The 25,218-nt window shown below is 38.5% G+C and overlaps 1 protein-coding gene and 1 long non-coding RNA gene across 4 annotated transcripts in view; one reads left to right on the plus strand and one right to left on the minus strand.

Moving 5' to 3' along the window:
- tasp1 (taspase, threonine aspartase, 1) overlaps positions 1 to 19,998 on the minus strand; it is a 37,724-nt gene extending 17,726 nt beyond the window's left edge. Inside the window, exons 1-13 of one of the 3 annotated variants that reach the window (XM_046070550.1) lie at positions 19,799 to 19,998; positions 19,060 to 19,229; positions 18,388 to 18,455; positions 17,082 to 17,150; positions 16,204 to 16,324; positions 15,323 to 15,407; positions 15,171 to 15,250; positions 14,897 to 15,003; positions 12,418 to 12,537; positions 11,887 to 11,965; positions 6,843 to 6,953; positions 4,966 to 5,073; positions 3,816 to 3,889 (exon numbers count right to left, since the gene is read on the minus strand). In XM_046070550.1, the coding sequence (XP_045926506.1) occupies positions 3,816 to 3,889; positions 4,966 to 5,073; positions 6,843 to 6,953; positions 11,887 to 11,965; positions 12,418 to 12,537; positions 14,897 to 15,003; positions 15,171 to 15,250; positions 15,323 to 15,407; positions 16,204 to 16,324; positions 17,082 to 17,150; positions 18,388 to 18,455; positions 19,060 to 19,192 (1,155 nt within the window). In that variant the 5' untranslated portion in view covers positions 19,193 to 19,229; positions 19,799 to 19,998. Of the gene's footprint in view, positions 1 to 3,815; positions 3,890 to 4,965; positions 5,074 to 6,842; positions 6,954 to 11,886; positions 11,966 to 12,417; positions 12,538 to 14,896; positions 15,004 to 15,170; positions 15,251 to 15,322; positions 15,408 to 16,203; positions 16,325 to 17,081; positions 17,151 to 18,387; positions 18,456 to 19,059; positions 19,269 to 19,798 lie in introns of all 3 variants that reach the window. The other 2 variants (XM_046070549.1, XM_046070551.1) reach the window with 2 other exon arrangements.
- LOC123983999 lies at positions 19,073 to 24,760 on the plus strand. The gene is made up of 3 exons (XR_006828342.1): positions 19,073 to 19,242; positions 22,587 to 22,754; positions 24,602 to 24,760. It is a non-coding gene; the product is annotated as an uncharacterized LOC123983999 (long non-coding RNA).
- Positions 24,761 to 25,218: the final 458 nt, after the last annotated feature.

The raw sequence follows: 25,218 nt of genomic DNA on the forward strand, positions 1-25,218 counted from the left end.
CAATCATATGCTATTTATTCTCCATGCAAGATGGATAATAAAAAGAAAATGCACCATAATAAAAGACATTTGTCGTGTAATACACAAAGCAGACAATAACCAGGAGGCCTGAATTGCATGCCATTTGATTTTCTCTGGCCTTACACAAAAGCTTTCTAGTGGTAATGATGTCCAGGAGGTGGGAACTGAGCCATGGTGCTGCTGCTGTGGATCTTTTACACTTCTCTTACTGTCCAGTCATGACAAACAATAAAACAATGTAACGGTTTCAGAAGCATGGCTTGATGTTCTGATGTCCTATCCAGTGCAAACACAGGTGAGCATCTGAATAAAACCAGATACGCTCCCTTTCCAGCACTGCTGCTTTACAGCTATTTACGTAGCAGTCAAAAGGATTAGGATACAGACATCTGATTGAACAGTAAGAAAAAACTCAGAGGAGCTGCCAGTACAGTGTCTTAACTGGCCTGACATCCAAAATATTTTGGATTGAGCTAAGGCATGCTTCACTGTTATCCCGGGTTTATGAAACAGTCATTTGTCAGAATATTTACTGTATACAGAAATCCCAGATTTAAAAAGAAAATAGAGGAATAGCCTTGTTACAATATAAATCCAGTCTGACCTCTGTCCTAAATACGCCTGCTACTTTGTGTATCAGCCCTTTCATGTTCTTATCACAGAAAAGCAGTGGAAGATGGACTCTGACTGGCTGGTTCGAAATGCCCGGTGGGACGCTAATAGGAATGGGAGGAATGTCTGCAGAATAGCAGCTGAGGCTGTGGATGGCTCTGGCTCTGTACGCAATCTCTGCAACTTAATGCACTTAACATTTACAAGTCTTTCAATCAGGATGAATTATTCAGGCAACCTAATAAAGTGCAACAAGAATTAGTCCTTACCAAGTTTTCTTCAGCGAGTATTTATAACAACACAGTTAAGGATGTCTTCATTGTATGGACTTAATGTGTTAATGTGTGTTGTTAATGTGCTGCCTGTCCTGCTGCAGTGCAAGATGGCAAGAGGACAAATACGTGATGCTTTTACAGGAGGATTGAAGTGAACACTTTAGTTCATCTCCACAGAATCTACATAGCATACTTTTGCCATTCTTTTCTACTCTGTCTAGGAGGCACAACTTCTCTTCAGTTTGACATCTGCTGTCAAGACCATGGTGCCACCCCCTGGGCCTTCATGGACAGACCACTTTTAGACAAGACCAGAGTTTGCAGACATCATGACCGGTGCCTGGTCGCATTAAGGTTTCCATCTCTGGACTTTTGAACTTAAACCCCATTGGAGGGAAAACAGATGCTCTCCTGTGGCATCCCCTCAAAGGATGTTATGTTGTCAGTGAGTGGTGTGTGTGTGCCATGAAGGAACCCCAACTTGCTGCTCAGTGTCTGATGGAGCAGTGTGAGGTTTGGTTGTGCAGCTGTGTTCTTGGCTGCACTCTCCAATATCACTGTGTCACCAATGCCCAGTTGAGAGGAAGTGGATATCATTTCCCAGGAGAGCCAGATGCCACTACAGACAGATGATATTCCTGGATCTGCAAAAGGAACGTCTGTGGAACAGTAGAAGAGCACTGAATTTGGCTCTTCCTTTTCAGACCCACTGGTAGCTCACCCTGTCTAGGTAGAATACTGACAACCAAATTATTATCTATTACCTAGTTTATATCACAACATCTTCTGCTTCACAAGTCACAAGATGTTAAATGTAATGCCTCCCATCTGCAACTGCAATTTATTTTATTGATAGAACATAGATACCACTGTCCTCTTCACTGTGTCCATCATAAATGCTGTTGCATGCCAACAGTGAGGCTCACTGAAGGCACTAGGTTTTTCTGACTACTATATGCCACCAGTAATATCACCCTCTGCGAATGCCTGCTATACCTCCAACTCACTCATATACTCACACACAGTACATTATTTAAGAAGACAAACAAAACAAAAACTCACAAACAAAAGCAATGTTTGGTGACTGAAAGTGCCCCTGAACACAGTTCATTGTGTTCTGCTCACCTCTTTACGTTGGCACAGGCGTGAAAGGGGAGCTTGCAGGCTCACATTCCACCACAAAGCCCAATACCCAGAGCACATCTGAAAAATATGCAGATTGATACCGATATCCCCGGTGCTGCATGACTTTCAGTGAAAGTTATGGTACTTTAGGACCAGGTAGGGCCAGAGAGGGAGAGTGACGGGAGAGATAGACCAAGAGAAAGAGAAAAGGAAAAAGGACGGGTGAGGGGGCGGCGACACAGGGCGCGGGGCAAACACTTTGAAATCCGAACCAGGCTTGAACAACAGTGCCCTCTCTTTATAGAGAGTGACGGAGATACATTAGACAAACAAATCAGTCTGAGCTGAGACTCCATTTACAGCCAGGAGGCCAGAGCATTAAGCCCTGTTGCTTAAGAAGCCGCACTGACTGATTCCAGTCATACAATTTATGTACGTTAGTTTTAATCATGACCTTTAGTAAGTTAAGGTCCTGGAAGAGGATCACAGAGCCAACATTCATGATGTAGTCCTCTATTTTCTACAAAATTGTAAATGTAATATACTTCTGCAAAGACTTTTAGTCACATTATCCAAAAGCCAAGGTCACCAGCAGACCACAGGGACCTGGGGTTTGGATTGGTTGTAGAGCCCAATCCAATATGAGCTAATTGTAGATAAATCTGTATCAGTGTTTATAACAGCCAATAAATGACAATTAATAAAGAAAGGGAGAGATGGATCCTTCAGTCATGTTATGAGTGTTGTCGTTGCATAGTTTGTCCACCAGAGGGCACTCTGCAAGTCCCCTGTTGGCAACACACTGGAATGCACGTTAGAGACTCTCCCCAGGTCTTCAGTGGAGTTAGCATCTTATGTAATAGGTAACCCCAATTCATGCCAAGTGCAACAATAAGCAGCGTCTATAAACTCTGACTTGTGCTATGAACCAAGTTTAGAATTAAGTTGAATTAACCAAAACTGACTTTTAAATAAATTAATTATGGCTTTGTTGGGATTTGTTTGATCAACATGCTATATGTCAGGTACATGTCAGAAGTATACAGGAGTAAAACAGACGTTAACCATCCCGTTTTATGTTATCTGACTTTCTGTCTCTGAGTTTTACTAGGTGCAGAAGAGAAAAAGACACTCAGAGCATGAAAGTGAACTCCTAATTTTGATATTGTGCCCAGCAGTCTCCCCAAGTTTCCTCATAGTTGTTATTATTGAATGAAAACTCATATATTCTTAATTTACATATTAAATATATGCTGTTTCAAACACAGTTGATACCAGTCCAGATAAAAATGACATGTATTGCCCAAGACAAGTGAGCTGACCAATATATTGTGCACCTTCATTCAACAAATTGAGAAATTTTTAAAGAGGAATTGTCAACAACTGGCAAGAACACACAAAATTATATTTCAGCATTCTGGTAAAGTTTAAAAATCTGCGACATTACTTATACCAGAGCTTGATGTTTTTCTAATAAACATTATCCATCCTGGAAAATATGATGTAAAAAAACATTCATAAAAGTCAAATCTATGGCTCTAACTGCAAGTCAAACAGGGTCCATAAATTTCAAGCCACTGCTCAGTGAAATGGTCTTAGCAGTATTATACAGTATATTTCATGAGCTCTATAATATGAGCCTACACCTATTCCTGAACTTTCTTGTGTGTGTTAATGAGTGTTGTTAATGAGCTAGAGATGTTTACACTCCGCTATAACCTAAGTGTTTTTAAAACTCCCTCACAAAGACATTTTGCTTGTCAAGCTAATTGGGAAGCTCACCTTTGCTTTGCTATCTTGGGCAGACATGTAGCCAACACACATGCTCTCTGTGGTGTGACTCCATAGGAACTCCACTGTGAAAATGCACAGATAAAAAGGTTAATCATAGAACGGACAGGAGAAAATCCATTAACAAATACACATTAATATAAATGTAAAAATATAAATAAAAAGAGTGTGGGGAAAGAACTGTAACTGAGCTAAAAGTTTGATTTTTCAAAATGAACAGAAATCAACAGTCTTTCCATCAGCCAAGGAAAAACATTTGGCAGGTGACTCAGCGTGCCAAACCACCGTAAACTCTGAGCATGCCCATTACCATGAAAATATATGACTCACAGTTGTGACATAACTGCAGAGGAAGGTAGAAATTGTGAATTAGAGTAGAAACTACAGCATTCAAAGGATGCGGTCGACATACTGTTTATTCTTGTAAATCAACACAGAGCCCTTTGCAGTCCACAGTAATTGGAAGTAGTCCACGCTCTGTACAAGGGCTACGGTCCATAAACAGCATCAAACAGGGCCTGCACATCACTGAGTAAGTGATACTTTGGAACATGTTATTATTCAGGCGGACATAATGCATCATATAAATGGCACTTCCCTAGTTATTTGCCATCATGTTTAATTTGAAATCTACATTGGAAGAACATCTGCTCTACTTCATCAGTGAACTTGAACTCATCCATTGTTTTGTTATCAACACAAAGGTTAAAAGGGCAACATTAAAGCTTAGTAGTAAATCATATGGCCAAAATGTGGACAGAGCTCAGATTATGTCCAATTCCATAATGGTAGCTTTGAGAAAGTAAGGATCATTCTGCTGAAGGTAAAAAAAATATATATAAATCAGATCCGCCAATACAATCAGTCAAAATGGGGGCAGAATTCAGAGGGCCTCCACTTGTCTGAAGATTAGCAGTTGATTCCATAGTGGGAGGTCTCTGTTTGAATCTGAGATGAAGGGTGTGAAACCAGAGCCCGATTGTGTAAGTTAAAACACAGACCACCCGCCAGGAAAGCTACAGTGCCTCCTCCCCATATCTGATGAAGGATTTTTTAAATATTAACAGCCAAATACTTGCTTACTGTTAGCTGTGGCGTGGAGGTTTGAATGTGACCTGACTTGAAATGATTCATGACTTACCCAGTATACCCTGAATATTTTGAGATGGCGGAGCTTCCACACATCTGCAGCAGCGCAAGACAATTACTCCACCCAAAACACGATCTTCGCTGGCCAGAAAGGGTGAGCCTGGACACACAAAGAAAGCACCAAAAGAGATGGCTAAATGAGGCATAAGCATGGTATGAATGACAGGTTTCTCCTCAGTCAAAAACTCTCTTGTATACTTTTAGTTCCCCACCCCAACACATCGAACCAAGGATAACACATGAAAAGACTGGACGAAACACAGCCCTTTTAATCAAATTACTGTGATCTATGAGAAAAAGAAATCCTTCTATTCAAGTTGCTTGCCTGTCTGGCCAAGTTAAACAACTGCAAGCAATTATTCTGTCCTGATGTATTTATTTTATTTAGTTCAATAAAAAAGCATTTCACTCCATTCGTATGGGCAGGTTTGAGCACATAATAGGTTAATGACAGGTAGTGTAATTTGTAACTCCCCACACACAGTATACACTCCTGTTACATGATATTTCATTTCAAGAAAAATATCCAGCTGACTCTCAAAGACCTTCGAGCTTTCTTTCAAAAAACAAACAGAAATATCAATTGGCTTTGTGGAATCAATGAGAACCTTTCTTGCTCCCTGACCAAATTTCAGAAGTGATGCTGTGTATACAAAAAAAAACATTGAATTGGCTGATTAGTGTGGGGCAATAAAAGAAAAAAAGGCTTTGTTTGAAAAAGAGCAAAATAAAAAGAGCTTTTGGTGTCGTGAAATGTCTTAACACAGCAACAAGTACAAGAAAAACAGGACCAATTGGCGCATGATGAAAATATTATTGTGTCTGCATCCCATTGTTTCTTTGTCGCATTTCACACTAATTTTGGTCCCATGTTGTAATGTTCCCTTCACTCTATAAAAAAAAACTATTTTTTTGAGAATAGCTTGGACAACATTTACATAAAGTTTTGGGATTTGTTCTCCATTTTGAAAAGGGTATAGGTTTATTAAACATTTCATAATATCTCTATTATTGCCTCAGGGTTCACAGTTTTTTTTTACCCATCACAACAAAAGAAGGAAAAATAAATGGGATTAAACCATTTGAGTATTTGTGTGTGTGTTTATGTTTGGCAGGTGTATCTATACAATAAGAGTTGCTGTATTACACAAAAAGATCTAAATATTTGGATGGTGTTGTCATTAAAGATATGGAACCTGACAGCTGTATCATGAAAGTTCAGTGAGAGGCCGCCACATCACACACATTGTCATCATTGCTCTTGCTAAGGCAGGATTTATGGGGCTCCATTTAACTTAATGTGAATCTTAAAAGGAAACAACAAAAGAATTAACTTCAAATTGACTTCATCCCGTCTGTCCAAATGTCTCAGTGTTACAGATGTCCATGACAATGCCAAACTGGGATGGACTTCTAAAGGAGGCCAAAACAAGGCAGAAACCACCACGTTTCCACATGTCCATTCTTTCCCTGCTCTATCCCAGTGGTCATTCACAGGCGCAGCAAACACAGTTAACAAGACATGCTAAAAAACTGACCACTTCTGAGAATATGGCAGAAAAAAAAATTACATCTTCACATGAACTTTCAACAAAGCAAGTATGTCTTCTAAAATAATCTGTGGCTGTCAGCTATGATGTGTGGAACATTTGAAGGCCCTGTTTAAACAGTGAAAACGGTCCATAAATCAAAAGCCGTCTCTATTCTGATTCTATTATTTCCGATGTTTCCAGTTGTTAGCTCATTCCTTATGTTACGCAACATCTGTTTGTTAGTTCAGTTCTTTTAGTGCATCATTGTGTTTCTGGCAAACGAGTTCATGGCCGACTAGTATGCGTGTGTGGAAAGGAGTGGTTGTGGGTGACTCACTGATGAACTTGTTTTGCATAGCCTCCAGCAGCGCTTGGTGGGCATCTTCAGACTGCATGGCAGCAGAGCATTCTCGTGCCAGCATGGTGCGAATCAGATGCTCTCCACAGCCTTGAACAAGACACACAGACACAGCTGAACCTTTATCATTAACTTTTATCCACTCATTTCTTTGTTGCAATAATGCATGCATTCGATCAGAATTGCACAAGGTCTCCAGTGAGTTCAGAGTTGTAGCACATGTAGTACAACCCACTGGCACCCAAGAATCCAAGGCCCATTTAAACAAATGTCTGTTTAAACAAAACATTAGCTGTATATGGTTTTAATCACATCTTGATATTTCACATCTTGATGTTTAAGTGAACTTTGAAGAATTTAGTATGTGTGAGTATTTCTTGATTACCATTTGATATTCATGCCATGTTAAAAAGACCACCTTTTCCCAATTTATCTGGTTATTAAGTTATGTAATGTAAAATATTGCAAAATGAAAGGACTGGCCTTTTCAGCTATTAGAAAAAATACAGAGCTATTGCAGTCTTTTTAGCATGTTCTCAGCCTTTTTATTTAAGGTAAAGATGACAGCACCTAGGGGCTGCCAAGCAAAGCTGCCTTGCTCAAGGACACACTGACAGTAATTGCCGGAGAGAAATTTGTGTTTCTCATTCAGCTTTCCCTGCCCAGATTCCCAGCTGGTCTGGGAATTTGAAACAGCAGCCACCCATTATTAATTCCACTTTTGTAAAATTCTGTGCTCTGGCTTACTGCGTAACTGCAATATTAACATGCAACATGTTTCAAAATTACACATTTATGCCTCAACAGGTTTTCTATGTATATGTTACGCTAATATATATTTTTAGAAACATGACTTTCCCATTAAGGCTTAACTGACCAAACACCAAAAATATTATTTATTTAAATGTGGAAGGTAAACTACAACAAACAATTTGATATTATTATTATACTATTATTTATTAGACCACTGACTAACAGTGTGGAGTTATGACATAAGTGACAGCATGCCAAATGCAATTTTATCTGTGAAGACTGTGACACCCTTTTGTTACCGTCCACAGAAACAGCAATGCAGTATAAAGGTTCTGCGTGTGAACATTTTATTCATGCTAAAACTTAATCCTTTGAATTAATTCAAAGTGCCAGCAGGGTGCGCTTCAGTTGGCTTCAATTAGCACCTGAATCTGTCAGATGCTCTTTAGCTATGCTAATGTGTTATAACGAGGTGGTATAACGAAAGGTCCAAGGAGAGAAACTAAGCATTTTGTTAAGAATTTAAGCAGACCAAGAACCATAAAAAGCATGGGCAGCCTGTACAAATGTCTCACCTTACTCTCTGCCACTTCCAAGTCAAAACCTAGCAGGTGTGCTTTTTTTATATCTTAGATAATATGCTACTTGCTGCTTAAAAGGACCAACATTAAAATCAATACCTTGTTGCTGCTAAGGAAAGAGGATATTAAATGCATGCTGCATGATTACAATATGATATTTCTCAAATGTCTGCTCGTACTCAGGAAAAAAGAAAGTGAAAACAAAACGCATCTGGCAAAAGCTCCTGTGAAAACCCATAAAGACTTAAGAATATAGCCTTGTTGTTTCTGTAAACACAAATGAAGGCCCCATAAAATATCAGGTAACTACAACAAAACTGAATGCAGGTCGGTAACTGCGGAGACCAGATGCCTGGAGCAATTTGAAGTTCTGTTTTAACAAGAGCAGAGCGTCAGATTGGCCAGGTACTGTGCCTTTTGTAATGTGTTTACCATAAAGCGCTCTGTCCCAGGGGAAATGGATAATATGGCAGCACAGACACTGTTGAACTGGGACTGCAGCTAGAAGCTCAGACTACAATAGCAGCTCAACACAAGAGAAATGCAAAAAGAAAGAGGCCAAACAAACAGTATTTTGACAGCCAACAAAAGTAGGAGTAAACAGTGAAGTTCATGAGCTGCTCCCTCACTTGGCACAGCAAAGCAAAGGCCAGGCAAAGCAGGCACCGCATATAAAACAAAGACCCACATGAGCCAAATATTACGATACAGACTAGAATGGGGTGGGTGGGTGTGTGTGTGTGTGTGTGTGTGTGTGTGTGTGTGTGTGTGTGTGTGTGTGTGTGTGTGTGTGTGTGTGTGGGCAATGGACAAAGTGGTGGTGAGGTGAAGGGAAGAGTGACATATATGCTATAGGGTGAGGATCATACTCCTCATGTCAGCATGGAAATTACAGTTTCTTTTGATGGGAATGCCTTTCATGTTGTGAAATTAAAAACAGGTGTTGTACTGGAACACACATTATGCTCTCCATACCCATAAGGAAAGCTTTTTTAGTAACATCAAAGGCAAAGCCACAATATATGAAAACAGGATGAGGTGAAAATACATACAGAGCAAACATGTACACTCCATCTACTGGGATAATTGATAGACTTTTACCAAGACAGTGGTCTTACACTGCGAGCTTAATGGAACAAATACAGAATGGATCAAATGACCTTTAAGCTGCAGACTTCAAGTAAGTGACAGCCCTTTAATACATACAAGTGCACATAATACAGTTAAAATCACTATTTACAACACTATGGACTTCTGAGGCTGTTTATTTAAAATAATTGTTTCTATTGTTACATTAGCCTAAATTTCTCACTGATTGCTGGTGATCATATATTCAGACAAGCTTTAGCAGTGCAAAACGCTGGCTATCTCAGTACATATGACTTAAGCTTCAGCCTGTCAGATCAAATCAGCTCGTCTGTGCTGAGATGCATTAGGCTACAGATCCACATCAAAAGGTTTTAATGATCCCCAGAAGCTATGTCGCAGAGGTCTGCACATCTTAAAGAAGTGGGCTAATGTAGCCTCTACCTCACATTCAAATCCATATGGCTCACAACCAGCAATGTTGCTTTCAGCTAAAATCACCAAAGCATGGCTGTATACATTGTAGAAAAATGTTCAAGAAGAATGTAACTTGTTTTTGAAATGACTGAATGGTCCTGAAAGGGAAGAATGTCTGTCAAATTGACTCTCTTCAAGTTTTGATACCATTCTCTGCTCCTGTTTGCTCTGGCTGCTATCGTTTCTCTGCATGCAGACTTGTACAGTAAATGTAAAGCATTTTTAAAATCACAAAATTCACAAGGCTCTTGTTGTCAGTAATGGTCAGAAAGGTTCACTTTCACCACAGGCTGGTGAAATGAAGGCTAGGATTTAATCTATACAAAAACAGTGTCTTTGCCTCAAGTGTGTGTACCCTCTCTATCCTCCCCTGCATCATCCTTACACTTGTCGAGGTGTGTTAAAATTGACTGCAAAAAAAGTAGGTGGGGAATGCAGAGTGTTTTTTTCCAGACCTACTGTCACACATATATACACTCGGTAAGGGCAAAGATTTTAACCTTAATTTGTTTTTACCTTTTAAAGATCAGTCTTTCATGTACATCTTTTTACAGAGGTTTTGAGATATCTTCTGATGAGTCTTCTTCTGACATCCTGATATAATGAAGCTGAATGGAATTTCCGTAAATGAAATTGCATTAGCACAGACCAAACACTTCCCAGTGGTGTCAGAAGATTTCAATCCAATCATCTGAAACCATCATGTCATTACTCTGCATCATGTTAATGTTCAAATTGTTCTGCGCAATAATTGTTGACATTCATTACAAATACAGGACACGTTACTGTTCGGAGATTGGTCTTGTAGCATTAAGATTTAAATCTCGTCTGTTACAGTGATGCTAAAAATATAAAAGCAACATTTCACTTGTACCTCTTTAAAGCCAGTTGAAATCATCCAACCTAATGCTGTGTCAAGTCTATATGTCACAATCTTTAAGTGCCACTAAATTTCTTTTTTTTCTCCATTTATTACAAAATCAGCCATTGACCTGCTTTATTGTAAAAGACATTTCTGGTATGAATTTATTGGATGCATTTTTATCATTTAGATTTTTTTCTTTTTTTTTTCCTTTGGTGAATGCAATACGCTTCCATATGTTTACACGGTGTGTTCAATAATAATATGAAAACATATAATTATTTGGATGGTATTAGCTGAAGCAGACTGTGTTTTTCTATTTTTGTGACTTTAATGAAGATCAGATCTAATTTTACCAATTTATACAGAAATCCAGGTAATTCTTAAGCGTTCACATACTTTTTCCTGTGATTGTTTTTACTATACATACATTGTACTTACCATACATATTAAACATGCTTCAATTGTTAGTCAAAGTACATTGAAAATAAGAGTACAGATCTAAATTGAAGAATAGAGAATCTGTACATTTAGAGAGTTCAACAAAAGTTTTTTTCCTCATTGCGTTTTCATCTTGTATTAACAGAAGCATATTATGAACTGTCTTTTTAAAGAAAATAATTTGTTTACCGTTTACTGCAGTAAAAACAGATGTTTAAATTAAAAGATTTAGTTTTAAATTGTGTTTTCAGTTTTAATTACATTTAGCTTGAATTGGTAAAGGCTGTCCATAGTGGTAGCTCACATCACTTTTGCTTGTGATGCGGTTGCTTCATTATTTTTAAATACCACATAAAATAAATAATATATATTTAAGAAAAACTAAGTTATGATCTGAATCTAGATAACTGCACAAATTTACAATCTTTCTGCTGCACTCCTGGCAGTCCTCCCTCTATCATATCTACAGCAGGTGTCCCATGTCAAATGTCATAGTAAATCCAAAGAGCTCTGCAATGCACCTGGCACGCAGCTGACTAACAAAGAGTGGAGAATGATGACTCAATCAGCTGAGGAAGTGACTGATGAGAATCCCTCAGCTGGAATGGTTGGAGGTCATCGGAAAGTATTATCAGGCTTTTTTAAGCTTGACTCACTGAGGCTAAATAAGAGGCCTCACATCGAATATCTGTTTCTGATTCATATCTTCTCCAAAACAAAAGGCGGACTAGCGGTAAACATTAACAATGAGAGTTAAACATGCACGCACAACACACACAGACACACAACTGTGACATATTGTAGAGAGTGTGCTGTGGTATACCTGAGGTACTCACTGCTGTAGAGTAAGGGTTCATATTACAGGCATTTTCAGCCCAGCAGCCACATCCATAATGAGCAGCCTGGGAAGAGAGAGGAAGAGAGGACATTTTAGATGCAAAGACATTTTGTTGTTGTTTTAGTTATAATGTTTTTGTTTAGGAAATCACATACTGTGATAACTATAGCCCAATGAAATTATTTAAAACTTACACTTAAGGCTGGGTTGGTCATTTCAGCCTAATTTACATTTCCCCTCATTAACTAGAATAGCATGCCATATACTCACTACTCTATTGCTCCAAGCTTTAACAGTGTTAATGAGGTAAGGGCAGTAAATTCTACAGATTCATTCATTCTGTTCAGCCCCCATTGTTAAGCTGCTGTTAATGCAAACTCATAACTTCCTGTAGCTGCCTCAAAGTAAATGACTTCCCGCACAGAAATGTTTACTGGGCTTTAACATTCAAAAAAACAATGGGACACAGGAAGTAAGGATGATCAGGGCAAACTCTTCTATTCTTCTACTGACTACCTGGCCAACCCTGCCGGGATGTTTCATGGCCAGGCCTCCACTGGACACTGCTGCAGCTACGTTCCCTTCCAGGTCTACCACAATGGCTCCCACTGTATCGAGGCACCCTGAACCATTTTCCTACATGACAGTAAGGAGAAGAGTGACATGAACAGAACACAAATAAATACAAATGGATAAATGAGGAGTGAAAATTTCAGATAAGTCCAAAAATTCACATTTTGCAGCAGAGACATCATCTTTGACTAAGTACATTTCCAAAGTTAAGAATGTACAGCATGAAATTTATAATCACTCTTCCTTGCCCTTCACATTCATTAAAAATATGTGATGTTGTGATTTCCATCAGCTGTATTCCTTTCCTGATTGCAGTTTACTTTGGAAGTGACTTGTTTGAGAACCATCATGACTCAGGCTGCATGATGAATTAAGTTCTACAGGGTAAATGTGTAAAATGGCATTATGATACATGATCAGAGCTCAACTCCTTCCAGAAACTGAAGAACTTCATTGAATCCTGGACTAAAAGGGGAGAGTAAAAAAAAGGCAACAGCACATCTCATCTGTCTTATGCTCTCCTAAATCAGCCCTGTCTCCGAGCCCTTGAGGCCAAAAACGAACCAGAGCCAGCTATTTCAAAATGCTACAAAGACAATCCTATCATTTCTTATCGGTGTCCTTAAATAAAACAAATCCACAGTAAATAATGACATAAATAATGAATAATGTAAAACTTAAGGGCATTGTAGGAATTATATTGATATGCTTTAGATATTCCTAAAAGAAAAACACTGCAACCATAGACCATAATGAGACAGGTGCCTATATTGGACTGAAAAAAAGAATGGAAAGATTTTATTGCTTGGCAAAAACTCAGAGGCAGAAAAAAGAAAATTGTGTATGAAAATTAAAACCAGAGTTGCTGCAATACCGCCTTTTCTTGAACCCACAAGTCTCCATTCTTGATAAAAGATAGGGTTATTTCCTGTTAATTCACTTTATATGTCAATGACAAAGTAAGAATTAATGAAATGGTTGATGCCAAATCACTGTAAAAACTCTGAACAAGGCATGCATTTGAACAGTCACAGTCTGACTATCAGTTATGTCCAAATCAGTGGTAGCTTAACTGCACCAAATAGTCGCATATTAATCTTTAATAGGTCAATCAGTTCTGTGTAAACATGTAAGAGATGGATGAGAACAGAGGGCAAGTCAAACCTTAAACTCTCATTAGGCTAACTAGCCACTTGGCATCATTACCAGTCATTTAATCATATATCACTTGAACTTGCCTGAGTCAACAAACAGTCTATCTTAGTTGTTAGTCTTGCTTTTTATGGATATCTCATTAATATTGAGGATTTATGTAACTGAACTAAATAAACAGTTATAGTGTTCAAAAGCAGGTCCAAAGACGCATATAAGGTTGCATTTACATGTTTTACTCCATTTAACACAATTCACATCCTAACCAACATAAACTCTCCCACCCTTTTCTGCTGCTGCTGCTGCCGCCACTGCTAGTGACTTTAGAGCAGAATGAGTCTGCTGCTCTCAACTGCTTTCCACTCAGCTCATCATCAGGCAACTCTCCAGTTGTGCTGCTCAGGGCACTGAAACTTTGCACCAACTCTTGTCAACACTTTAATTGTTTGTTGGAAACCTCTGTGCAACCTGGTAATGCCATTTCCTTCGATGACCCTGTGAGAATTTGAGATCATAACTGGCAGAACTTATCTTTTTACGTCTTAGTTGTGAAGAGTAGTTTAATTCCTTTCTTGCATAAAATATCATATTCTACTTGATAATTTTATATTCAGTTTGATGCCACATATCCCCATGCATAACTGCTGATTTAGAATCTGTGGGCTGCATGATAAAACTGACTTCATTACTAATAGTAGCCTCGATGGACAAGGTCATGCTGACATTAACATCTTCTACTGGGGTAAACCCCGTGCTCTTATCGTTACTGACCCCTCTTACCTTTGTAGGTCTTCAGTCTGAATTTATAGGACATAGGTTTTCCCACCTTTGGTTTCTTCCCATAATATCCCTTTTGGTATTTGTTTCATTATCTTTTTGCATTCTGTTTGTTCTGTTCCATTCTACACACAAGTTTTTTCTGTGGATCTTGCCTTTATTAGCACCTGTGCAGTGAAGTAGATATACCTTTTTAGTTTATTGGACCACATTTCAGTACCACTTCCAGGCAAGTATAATTTCTCTCCACATGGGGGTATTGATTATTAGATGCAATTATAGTTGACCACTACCACAGAGCATTTTCTTTAGTACAAATGTTAACCCTGGACAGATCAACCCCTTACAGTACCTGTGGGGCAAATAAAAAACATGCCGTTCGCTGTGAGGGACACTACTACAAAAACAGCAGAAAGGGGCGGGTCCATTCTGACTCAACTGATTCAGCAAGAATACACATGATGCTAATAAAATAACTGTTTTCTGTACTCACATTTTCACTTGATTGTCGTCTTTTCTTTGTCTGATTATGTCCTGTGTCCATCTTTTCTGCCATCTCCATCTTTCGCTTGTTCCTCTTGTACGCAGATAAACTGAACTCTGTGTGTGAAAAAAAAAAAACAATCTCAATCTAACTCATCCACCTAAGTAGTTGATGCACCTCGTCCATGCTCTTGTTCTGAGCAGTGTTTTGGTTCAGTAGTTCCGCAACAGAAAATACATTTCTTGAATGAAGCATATTTCTGAATCAGTATAACGAAACTCACTGGTGGCCATTTTCTCTGAAGGGCATGGCGGTATTCCATGGCTGACTGCCCAATCATGTGCTCCTCGCCCTACTAAAAAGCTGACAAAAGAAAAAACATTAACAAGCGGATATAGTCACATTAATACAACATGAATTCATAATGATAATCACCAGGGTGGTATTCTGCCAGCTGATAGTTTCCCTTTCTGTGCTTCACTCAGTAGACGGTTTGCAACTAAGACTGGGTTCTTAATACCTGAAGGAAAAGTCAGAATTATCACAGGGCTAGCAGTTCATTCCATGTGCTTTTATTACAGTGTAAACAAATCAAGGTCCTCAATTCATGACTAGATTTTTCAAACACACACAGTAATTCTTCACATTATTACGGGCAAAATGATGATTTTTAAATAAGAGAAAGAGAAGAGTCATCAAAAGACCAAATAATGAGTCTTTCTCTGCACAATACAGGTGAACTACATACAGTTTGATTTTTGCAATATCTGTGTTGACTTTCTGTATATTTTGTTCATTTTCACAGGCAATGTAGACATTGAGTTTACTGTGTAGTATTGCACATTGTTACACGAGCACACCTATGAATAGTGGGTTTCTTTTAGCCTATTTAAACACATCTCAGTGCCTTAAGAGACCTTATAAAACACAAGTTGACAGGTATGCATTTTATATCCAAGCCGACAAAGTTTCATTCATCATTCTTTCACTTCTGGGCTGTGAATCTTCAGTTCTTGCAAAAGAATTGCTTTTGTTGAAAGCCTTCAAGGAAAGCTCTATGTAAGTATACTGATGTGTACATTTTAGCAGCATTTCCTGAATGTTCTCCCTGTAAAAAGTGGTTGGTCCCCCATTGTAAGGATTTATGATGCCAAATCCCTAAAAACACTCTGAGATGGTAGAAAGTATCTTAGTAAAACATATAACAGACAGAGGCTTGAGTCATTGCTATTACTTGCAGGTGACTGAATTTCAGTGCCACGACAACATAGCAGTATTATATATCATAATATATCAACAAGTGTGTAGTAACTCACCACCAATAGCCCCTACGGCGCCATAATGGAGCGACTTCCCATCCATGATACTCGCATCACATTCAATTTCTCCCGACAAATTAAGGTTGGAGCCCATGCCAGCGTTTGTAAAAGGAGAGTCCTGAGAACAATTAAAAACATGCGGCCTAGAATAAAACTATAATTGCAATGAAGCATACTGTCAATGCTAATATGCTGAAGGAAAGTCATTCTTTTCTTCTTAATTTAAAGAAAGACAAAAAGCATTTGATGAAAGCACTTGATGCATTTTCTTAAGTACCTACACTACAGCTTTATCAAAGGGTCAGAACCACTGTTATCATGAGTTCATTTGAATTTTGTAGATAGTTATAAATAGCTTTGCTTTTGTCCCATTTTCATTTGCAAATACATGCCGCATGCCACTCTGAAGTACTTCTTAAAAATGAGTCAAGTAAGTAACAAGTCAGAAATATTCTAGTAAGAATATTACTTCATAATTACTTGTTGATGGTTTTGAGACTGTTATTTTTCAAGTGTGTTTCTTAGTTTTGCCCATCACTTGTGCTATGCCTAATGCTTGAGCAGGTATTTTTTGCACCATATGGCTATTCTAATTTAGCTTTAAAAAAACACAAGTGCTTGCTCTACCACAGTTCTTTGTAAATTCTTACAGCAGTTCATTATCCTTTATTCCAACCCTGCTCTGAGGAAAATCATGCCTAACATCATCCAACAGGATGTGCATACATGCAGCAGAATAAAGCTGTGCTGGATGAACACATACACATGTCAAATTAAGTTTCTTATCCTCACTGAAAGTTTTTTGGATGTTAATTATGTATGTGTGGTGTTACAGATTACAGAGGTAATAAAGGTTACATGCACAGTCAACCAACCTCAAGTTCAACCAGTGCTGCAGCCACTGCTTCCACTGCAAGTGCACCAGCTTTCAGCCGGTCCACAGCCTGGAAAAGACAGACAGAGACACCTTGTCATTTAAGCCAATACTTTCACTACCTACATTTCTCAAAGTCAGTTATGTAACATTATCACAACAAGTAACATATAAGACGTTGTAACAAGGTATGAATAACTGCTGGCATGAAAGCAAGGCCCCTTTTTAAAATTTAACTTTTGGGCCTTAATGCAAAGTGCAACATCCAATGGAAAATGGGCACAGCTCCTTACCCATCCAACACCATTCCCATAGTAAAGCAAGGGTGATGGCTGCAGCATGATGTTGTTTTTCAGTCATAGGGATTAAGCAACTTGTAAGGATGGAATGAACAATGAATGAAACAAAATACAATGATATTACTGAGAACATGATTTGGAGTGCCAAAGAACAAATACTTTCCTTCCAACAGCAATATGATCTTAATACAGCCAAATGAAAACTGGAATGACTTCAAAACAAGAACATTAAAGTGCTTGCGTAGTACTGCCAAAACACAGATTAGAATCCCACTGAAAATATATGTAATGACAGCTGTTCACAGATGTTCTCCATCCAACCTGAGCAAACCACTGAGAAAGTGTGGAAGAAAATCCCAATATCGTCCTGATAAAGCCAATACAGATTGCAAAAAAACATTATGTAATAGGTCAAGTTGTTTAAAAAAAAAAAAAAAAAAAGGTACTTTCTAAAGACATTATATCCATTGATAGAACAAGAACAGGACATATTTGTGTGCAAATGTAGTAGAAGGAGGTTTACACACTCCACAGTATTAAGCAACTTTTAGATAACTGATTTGTTGTCACAGCCAACTGAGGTTAAAGAGCAAGTAAACTGTAAACTATTAAACTGACTAAATAAGTTGACTTCAGTGTATGGATGAAAGCATACTTATTCATTATTTATCACATAAACACATTTATTTCTAGCAGATACAGGGGTCTTTAGTACTAATATTTTAGCAATACCAAATAATAAAAACATTTATGCATATTTTCCAGTAATTACATTTGAATATAATGGTACAGCATAATTTTTCAATTGCTTAAGGAAAGCCTTGAAAGGCTACTTTAATTAATGATCAATGTCAGTCTGTTTTGTTGGTCTTTATTCAGAAAGTATTAAACAGATTAAATAATATGAAGTGCCAAATTATCTAGATAATGCATTTACTAACATTGCAATGAGAATAAGACTGATTTTGTGCACAAACAGTATGATAATGCCCATATAGGTAAACTTACTCGCTGGCAGGCTCTTTTGCACACATGCTTGTACTCCTTGGCCTTAGATTCAGAATGGTATCCGGCTCCTGAAGGGAAATTAGCCAGGCATTTTGAGGAGAAAGAAGGATGATGTGGAAGAGGAAGAAGAGGAGGAACCAAATGCATCATTAAACCTAGTAAAGTAGCATGCCTCTTATTCACACTACACAATGCCTGCATCACATTCTGCATCACTTGGGTCTTGAACTCAAAACCTTTGCCACCAGTGGCATGTTGTGATCATGTTGAGTTAGCTGGGGATTAAGAAAATCAGAGGTGGCTTCACACTAGAATTTAAGCAACCACTAGATTTGCAATAACAGCTGTCCATGTATGTAAAGTCAGATTTCAAACTAGTGTCAAAAATTCACTTCTGGCCCAATGGCAGTTGAAAAAGGCAGATTTCCTGGTAAAACTAATAACAAAAAAATAGCAATTCCATTACTGACAAGTGTTTATAAAGTGATGATAGTTGACCATATTAAAGCAGAAGTTCAGTTCATTAGGGAATAAACATAATTTAAATTACTATGGTGATACCACCATATTACTTTAAATTATGTTTATTTATTATGTGGTGGTGCTGCTTTCTACGTATTTCTTTCTAATAAGTTCTTAATTCTACATGTTAATAATGACGTGCGCACTTACCTGCATGCACTAAAACAAATCCACCAACAAGTTTTGGCTTTTGAATCTTGCTTGATTCCTGTTTTTTGGCCCATGCGTTGGCCAGAGGAGAGGAGGGTTGCTGCTCTTCGGCAGAATTCATTAGACCTTCCATAACCCCTGCATACCTTGCCTATCAAGCCTATCGTGGCCTATCAGACAGTGGTAAGAAAATAATTTTCATGGCACACCTGTGACAGAGAAAGAAATACAAACAATACTATTTTGATATACAAGACATAAAGATGCAGTCTCTTGCAAAGCAACGTGGTGGTTCTAAGCCATTTACCACTTAGACCAAAAAGGTACTAGCACAAAGTGGGCACTATATGGGTTTTCACTTGAATCACCAGTACAGCGTTGCTAATTTGAATACAAACATCTACGTTGCAGCTAACGGTATCTAAAACATGATAATCACAATCCTGATCCACAAGACTACAAATCGAAGCATGCACATAACATAATGTCACCCATCTCGTTAACCTAAGTTGACGTTATCAACTTCCCAAACAATTCCTGTTGTTAATGCTCGTTACGCCTGTCAGTTTAAAGTGTGCGTTATTAAACAAGCGGTATTTACTTTATGTTACGTGTCTGTTTAATGAATTAGGAGAGATATTACATTCAATACAAATAAGTTATTTCAAGTCAAGCTAGCAGTTTTCGTTAGCTTGTTAGCTAACAGCGAGCTAACACACAACAAAACATCTCAACTTACAATTTTCACTCCTCTCCTACAAGCGACAGGACTGCCTGCTAACCACGACGTTACCTGGCATGTGTTTATTACATACGGACGGAAGCTGGACTCAAAAATACAACTGAGACAAACTTTGCTGCCGCACACTTTCACTTCACTGTGCTAACCACGGCTAGTTAGCGAGAGCATACAAAAGTACTTCCTGGTTCAGATACACGTTGCTAAGGAAGTGCGTTTGATGCAAACATTGGTACACGTGGATGAAAAAAAGGATGAAGCTGTACAAAATAAAACTTATTGCTGGAGGAAAAAAATAGAATAAAAAGCATTTGCAAATGTTTGTTCATTTTTTTCCTGTTGGCCTGCTCAAGTCACGTCATGCCATACACCAAATATATAGACAAAAAACCGAATATGTTGGGTGTGGAAATGTGTACTTCATGAATCTGTAACAGACTGCGGCTCCAGGCTCCAGCAAAACCGCGCAGTAAGCCGCCGCTTGGATTTTGCTGCGCGTCTATTCCTGCTATTATGGTATGGTTGATTGTAGCTGCCAAAAAAATTACGAAAGTAACCATTTCTCACATTTAACATACAAAGTAAAAACTACATACACAGATGCCATGGTTACATAACTCGAAGTCAAGTTTATGCCGCCAAAACTAGAGCCCCTAAAGGGCAAAAACGTAGACATAGGCCTACTCTGTTCGCCATCCTATCCAGAAGGAAAACAACCGGGCATATACAGACTTCGGCTAAGACTTTCATACTGCAGCACTTGAATTTGGAGTGAGAAAAGAATGACGTCGGTATCTCTGCCTGCCAGCTATGGGTCTGTGCCTTGTCAATGCATAAACATAACGGTTAGAATACACGTGCACTCAAAATTTAGGGGCCGCTGGTTTGACAAGGAGATGATAAAAACACTTTGTTTCCTAAGACATTGTTGATCAAATTTTAAGTTTTTCTATGGTTTTAACCCATGGTTTTAATATCCTAAGCGGCACTAAAGGGTCAGTCAAAGATTACAAAAATTACAAGGAAATACTTTTTCTCTCGTCATGGTTTTGAGATATCTCTTTCTGGCATTTCTGCCTCCTCCCTAATATAATATAGCCTACGCGAAAGAATACAGTGTTTGTGGTGATCACATGTACAAGGTGCACGGTTGTTTATTTGTCATTATATCGTCAAATAATAGGCTACTGTATTTGTATTATTATAGCACAAAGTAATACAGTGCTTGATCCGGGATGTTGATGGGGCAGGTCTCTGTGAAGATGTGGCCACAACAGTCTCTGATTTCCGATGGCCAACATGAGTCCCATTTTATACAGACCAGACCTTTAAGTCAAAGCTGGGCCAACAGGGCTCCAAAATGTATGAGCTATCAGATTATGTGACCCAAGTGGCAAGTTAAGCGCCAGAGGCTTTGTTGACCATGTGAAGCAGTTGCAGTTTGGTTGGGTTTAGGTCCCGAAAGTAGGCCTACTTGGTTATGGTTAGGAAAACATCGTCATTTTGGTGTAGTCACAGAATCTGATAGGTCACCTGCTCTCTTTCCTCTCCTCTGAGCGATCACCATACCCTCTGCTTCCCTGCCTTGATCCCGGTCACCTCCCACCCTGCTCGTTTGTCCCTGAGTATATATGTTTGGTGTTTCTGTTCATTCCCTGTCCTGTCATTGTAGTGTGTATACACTCTGTTTTGTCGTATGAAGTGTGTACTACGAGTTGCTGCATGTTTGATGTTACCAGTTACCAGAGTTTTGTTCATGCCTGGTGTATTTTGGATTAATAAACCCTGGAACTAGACCTCTGCTCTCAGTCTCTCCTGCTTGCCTGCTGCAACGTGACAGATGGATGTCTTTGATCTCGATCGCAACAGAGAGATGGTAGGCCTATGTCAAAAAGAAAGAAAGAGGAAAAAGAAATGTCCATCCATCCATCGTCAACCGCTTATTCTGCGTGCAGGGTCGCGGGGGGAAAAGAAATGTGTGGTACGAAAAACTAAGAATTAAGTAAAAAATGTTGGCACAAGAGGCAGCTAAATGCGCCAAAATGCATTTATTACATACCTAAATGATTTATATATGCATTTATGTATAGGTGTATAGGCTATATTACATATATTATAAACAACAATGCCAGAGCGTCAGTTTGTGTTGAGAAGTGGTGGGGACATAAGAGCTCAGATTAGGGTCGTGATGATACACTTGGGTGTCAGACGTGACAATGCACGAGAACAAGACGAGAAGATTTTTAGCACTATTTTGAAGAAATATGAAATGATGAAATACATCAGCAGGGGATCTGGGGATCCTTCCCAGAAAATTGGAGTATTAAACGCTTAATTTCGTGAATTCTGGAGAAATTTTGTCCTCCAATTTACGGTGGAAATGTCTTAATTTATAGAAAGGGAAACCAAAAATTCAGCTGGCAGGTGACAATTCATAAATATAAAAATATAACATAATAAAATGCAGTAATCAGCAGCTTGTTTTTTGTTTTGTTTTTTGGATTAAGTTACTTTTTTTGGACAATGCACATTTGTTTGTTCTATTGCCTATTTAAGTTGCATTGCATGTTTTCTTATTGTGCAAATAAATCTTTCTCAAAGCATTTTCATTTGTTGGTTTGGCTACATTTCTTGGTGCAAGTTATTTTTCAGAACATTTTTAACAAAAGCTTTCAAAAAGTGATGGAGACATGTGCCCAGCGTCCCCAGTACAAATGACAACTATGCAACAATGTGTTATCACACAAAGACAACATTGTTCTAAGTGAGGAATCTCTTCATTTATTAGCTGTTAAGGTCAGTGAAGGTGATGCAGAGAGACAGGGTGATAATGACCCCAGTCATGTTGATGAGGATGGAGAAAAGGAACAGGAGGAACGGGAGGAGCTGCAAAAGAAAGAGGTGCAGCAGGAGGAGGTTGATGGAGGTTCAATAGAACCAGACAAAACAGTGACAGGTACAGGGGCAGTGTGCGGGGCTGAGTAGGCAATAATATTATGCATTGATAGAACTAGAAAACAGATTTTTGTTAGTCATATTCATTATTGATGTTCTTCTCATGCATATGTAGCTGTACAATCAATATAAGCAGAGGGTAAAGGACAGGGGAAGCTGGACTACTCAGAGTTGAAGATTAGGGATTTGATTTTTATGCACACACATACACAGACTGCTCTATTTTATGGGACTGCATTGTTTTGATTATAATTAAGTATTTTAGCATTCTGACTAAATCAGGCTTGCCTGACTTGGTCTTGTTCAGTGCAGTGCTGCCTTGTTTGCTTATACACACTGAGGAGGCAGGTGTCATCCCAGAGTTTCTTGAAATTCTTCAGCATAATCTGATTGACTGTATACAACAAAAACTCACATAAAATGCCTCTTTGTCTCAAAGTCCCGGGCTGAATTTTAGTCCCAGTACACCCCTGTCTGCGAGGCAAAATTATTGTTGTTTTTTTTCTGTGGAGTCTGGTAGCTATCAAAAGTGCTATATAAGCTCTTTCTGGTTAAACAATAAGGACTTTATCTCTGTAGCGATACTTTCCATAATTTGTTGGTGATTGTTGGAACAGTGGAATGACTAACAATGACACACTCCAAAGACACACTCCGTTACTTACAGCTCTGTTAAAGTTTGACTTGATGAGAGTATATTTTCCTTAATATTAAGTAAATCATTTAATATTATCCCTTGTAAAAGAAAGTTTATCATTGTTAACATATGTTCAAAATAATAAAATTGGCAATTGGCAACACTAGCTGACTTTCTGCAAGTCAGCTAGTGTACACTTACTGAGATTCTCTAGAAGCATGAAGCTTGTTTATAAGAGTAATTGAGGGTATTATAATTTAACTTAGCCATAATACTACACTGACATGTTAGCCAGGTTTGGGAAATTAAGAGTAAGCTGCACTGATTTAATTGTGTGCAAATTTCATTTCACAGTTGTTAGTTGCTAATGGACCAAATCATTTCTAATATAGTTGTGACTGAGATGGCAGCTTTACTTAAACACACCATCTTTTTTTACAGTAGATATTTTATCTTGTCAGTAGGAAACACACAGATGTAACTGTAGCTATTCCCGTCATACATAATATGAGGACTCTGAGACTGGTTCACCAGTCTAAATGGAATGTTGCTATCATTCATGCTAGTAATTACACCTTTGTTTGTCGTGCTATGACTTGTCAAGATGTCTGCAGACTTATTGGCAGCAAGGAAATTGGTTCCCCTTAAATGTACAATAGATATCTCCCTGTATAACATTACATTTACTTGTTTGGCGCTTTCATGCAAAACAACTTACATTTAAGGAACCTGTTCCAATATAGGCTTGATTGTATAGCATTTAGGGGTTTAAGTCTGGGGACCCTTACTGGAGGTTTGTCCTGACTGGGATTTAAACCCAGGACCTGCTACTACCACTGCACCATTCTGATTGCAACACGTTTCTGATGTGGTAGCACCAAAAATCCCAACCACTCTCTCACTTCATGCTTCACCCTTCTCCCATCTGGCCGTGGGAACAGACAGCTACTCTACAAAAAGGCACGCTTTGGAAAAAGTTTTGTACCCTGTGCTATAAGAGTGTTAAACTCACAGACAAGTTAATGATGTCACTCCTGTGTTATATGTGTAGATATGTGTACATTGTTTGAGTTTGTGTGTAGTATTAATGTTGAAGGTGCTCTTTGTACAGATTGTGAAAACAAATTTCCACCACTGAGGACAATAAAGAATGAATCTGAATCTGAAGACCTGTAGATGTTTTAAATAAATAAAAAATTTTGTTCCCTCAGGACATCTCTGTGGCCCCCCAGCTTGAGACTAGTGCCGCATTATTGTGATGTCCCTGGTTCGAATCTGGCCATGGACCTTTATTGCATGGCATCGATCTTTTTTCTTTCCTGTGCCTCAACACTGGCAAACTGTCAAATAAAAGGCAAACATGCAGAAAAGTGGTCTCCTACCAAACTATTGTAACACTGTTTGAAAAGAAGAAAAATAGCCATAGAAAAGCACCAGCAGCTGTTTGTCACTGTGTTGAAGTGTTCAGGGCACATCTTTCCTATGAGCCACATTTCAAACTTTCTTTTATCACTGAATCTCATTTGCACTTGTTTATGTTATTGCTACTTCTGACATTATAACAAAGTTCTGTGTTTTGCTGCCCATTCTTGGATGAACTGCAAGTTGTGTGTCAGGCTAGAAAACTGTGAACTATTAATCAGAAGCCATCTTTTTGCTCAAGAGATATTTTTAATGCAAGTTTAGGTCCAACAGCTGCACATCAAGTCCAAAATGATCACTTTTCTTTCTCCACAATAGTATGGAGGTAGGTAAAATAATGGGATGTGCTTTTCCTGAGGTATGGCAATTTTGAAACTTTTATGCTGAGCCCGTCAGCCAGCTGATA

This window comes from Micropterus dolomieu, linkage group LG15, assembly GCF_021292245.1.
Source record: "Micropterus dolomieu isolate WLL.071019.BEF.003 ecotype Adirondacks linkage group LG15, ASM2129224v1, whole genome shotgun sequence".
In the NCBI taxonomy this organism is placed as follows: Eukaryota; Metazoa; Chordata; class Actinopteri; order Centrarchiformes; family Centrarchidae; genus Micropterus; species Micropterus dolomieu.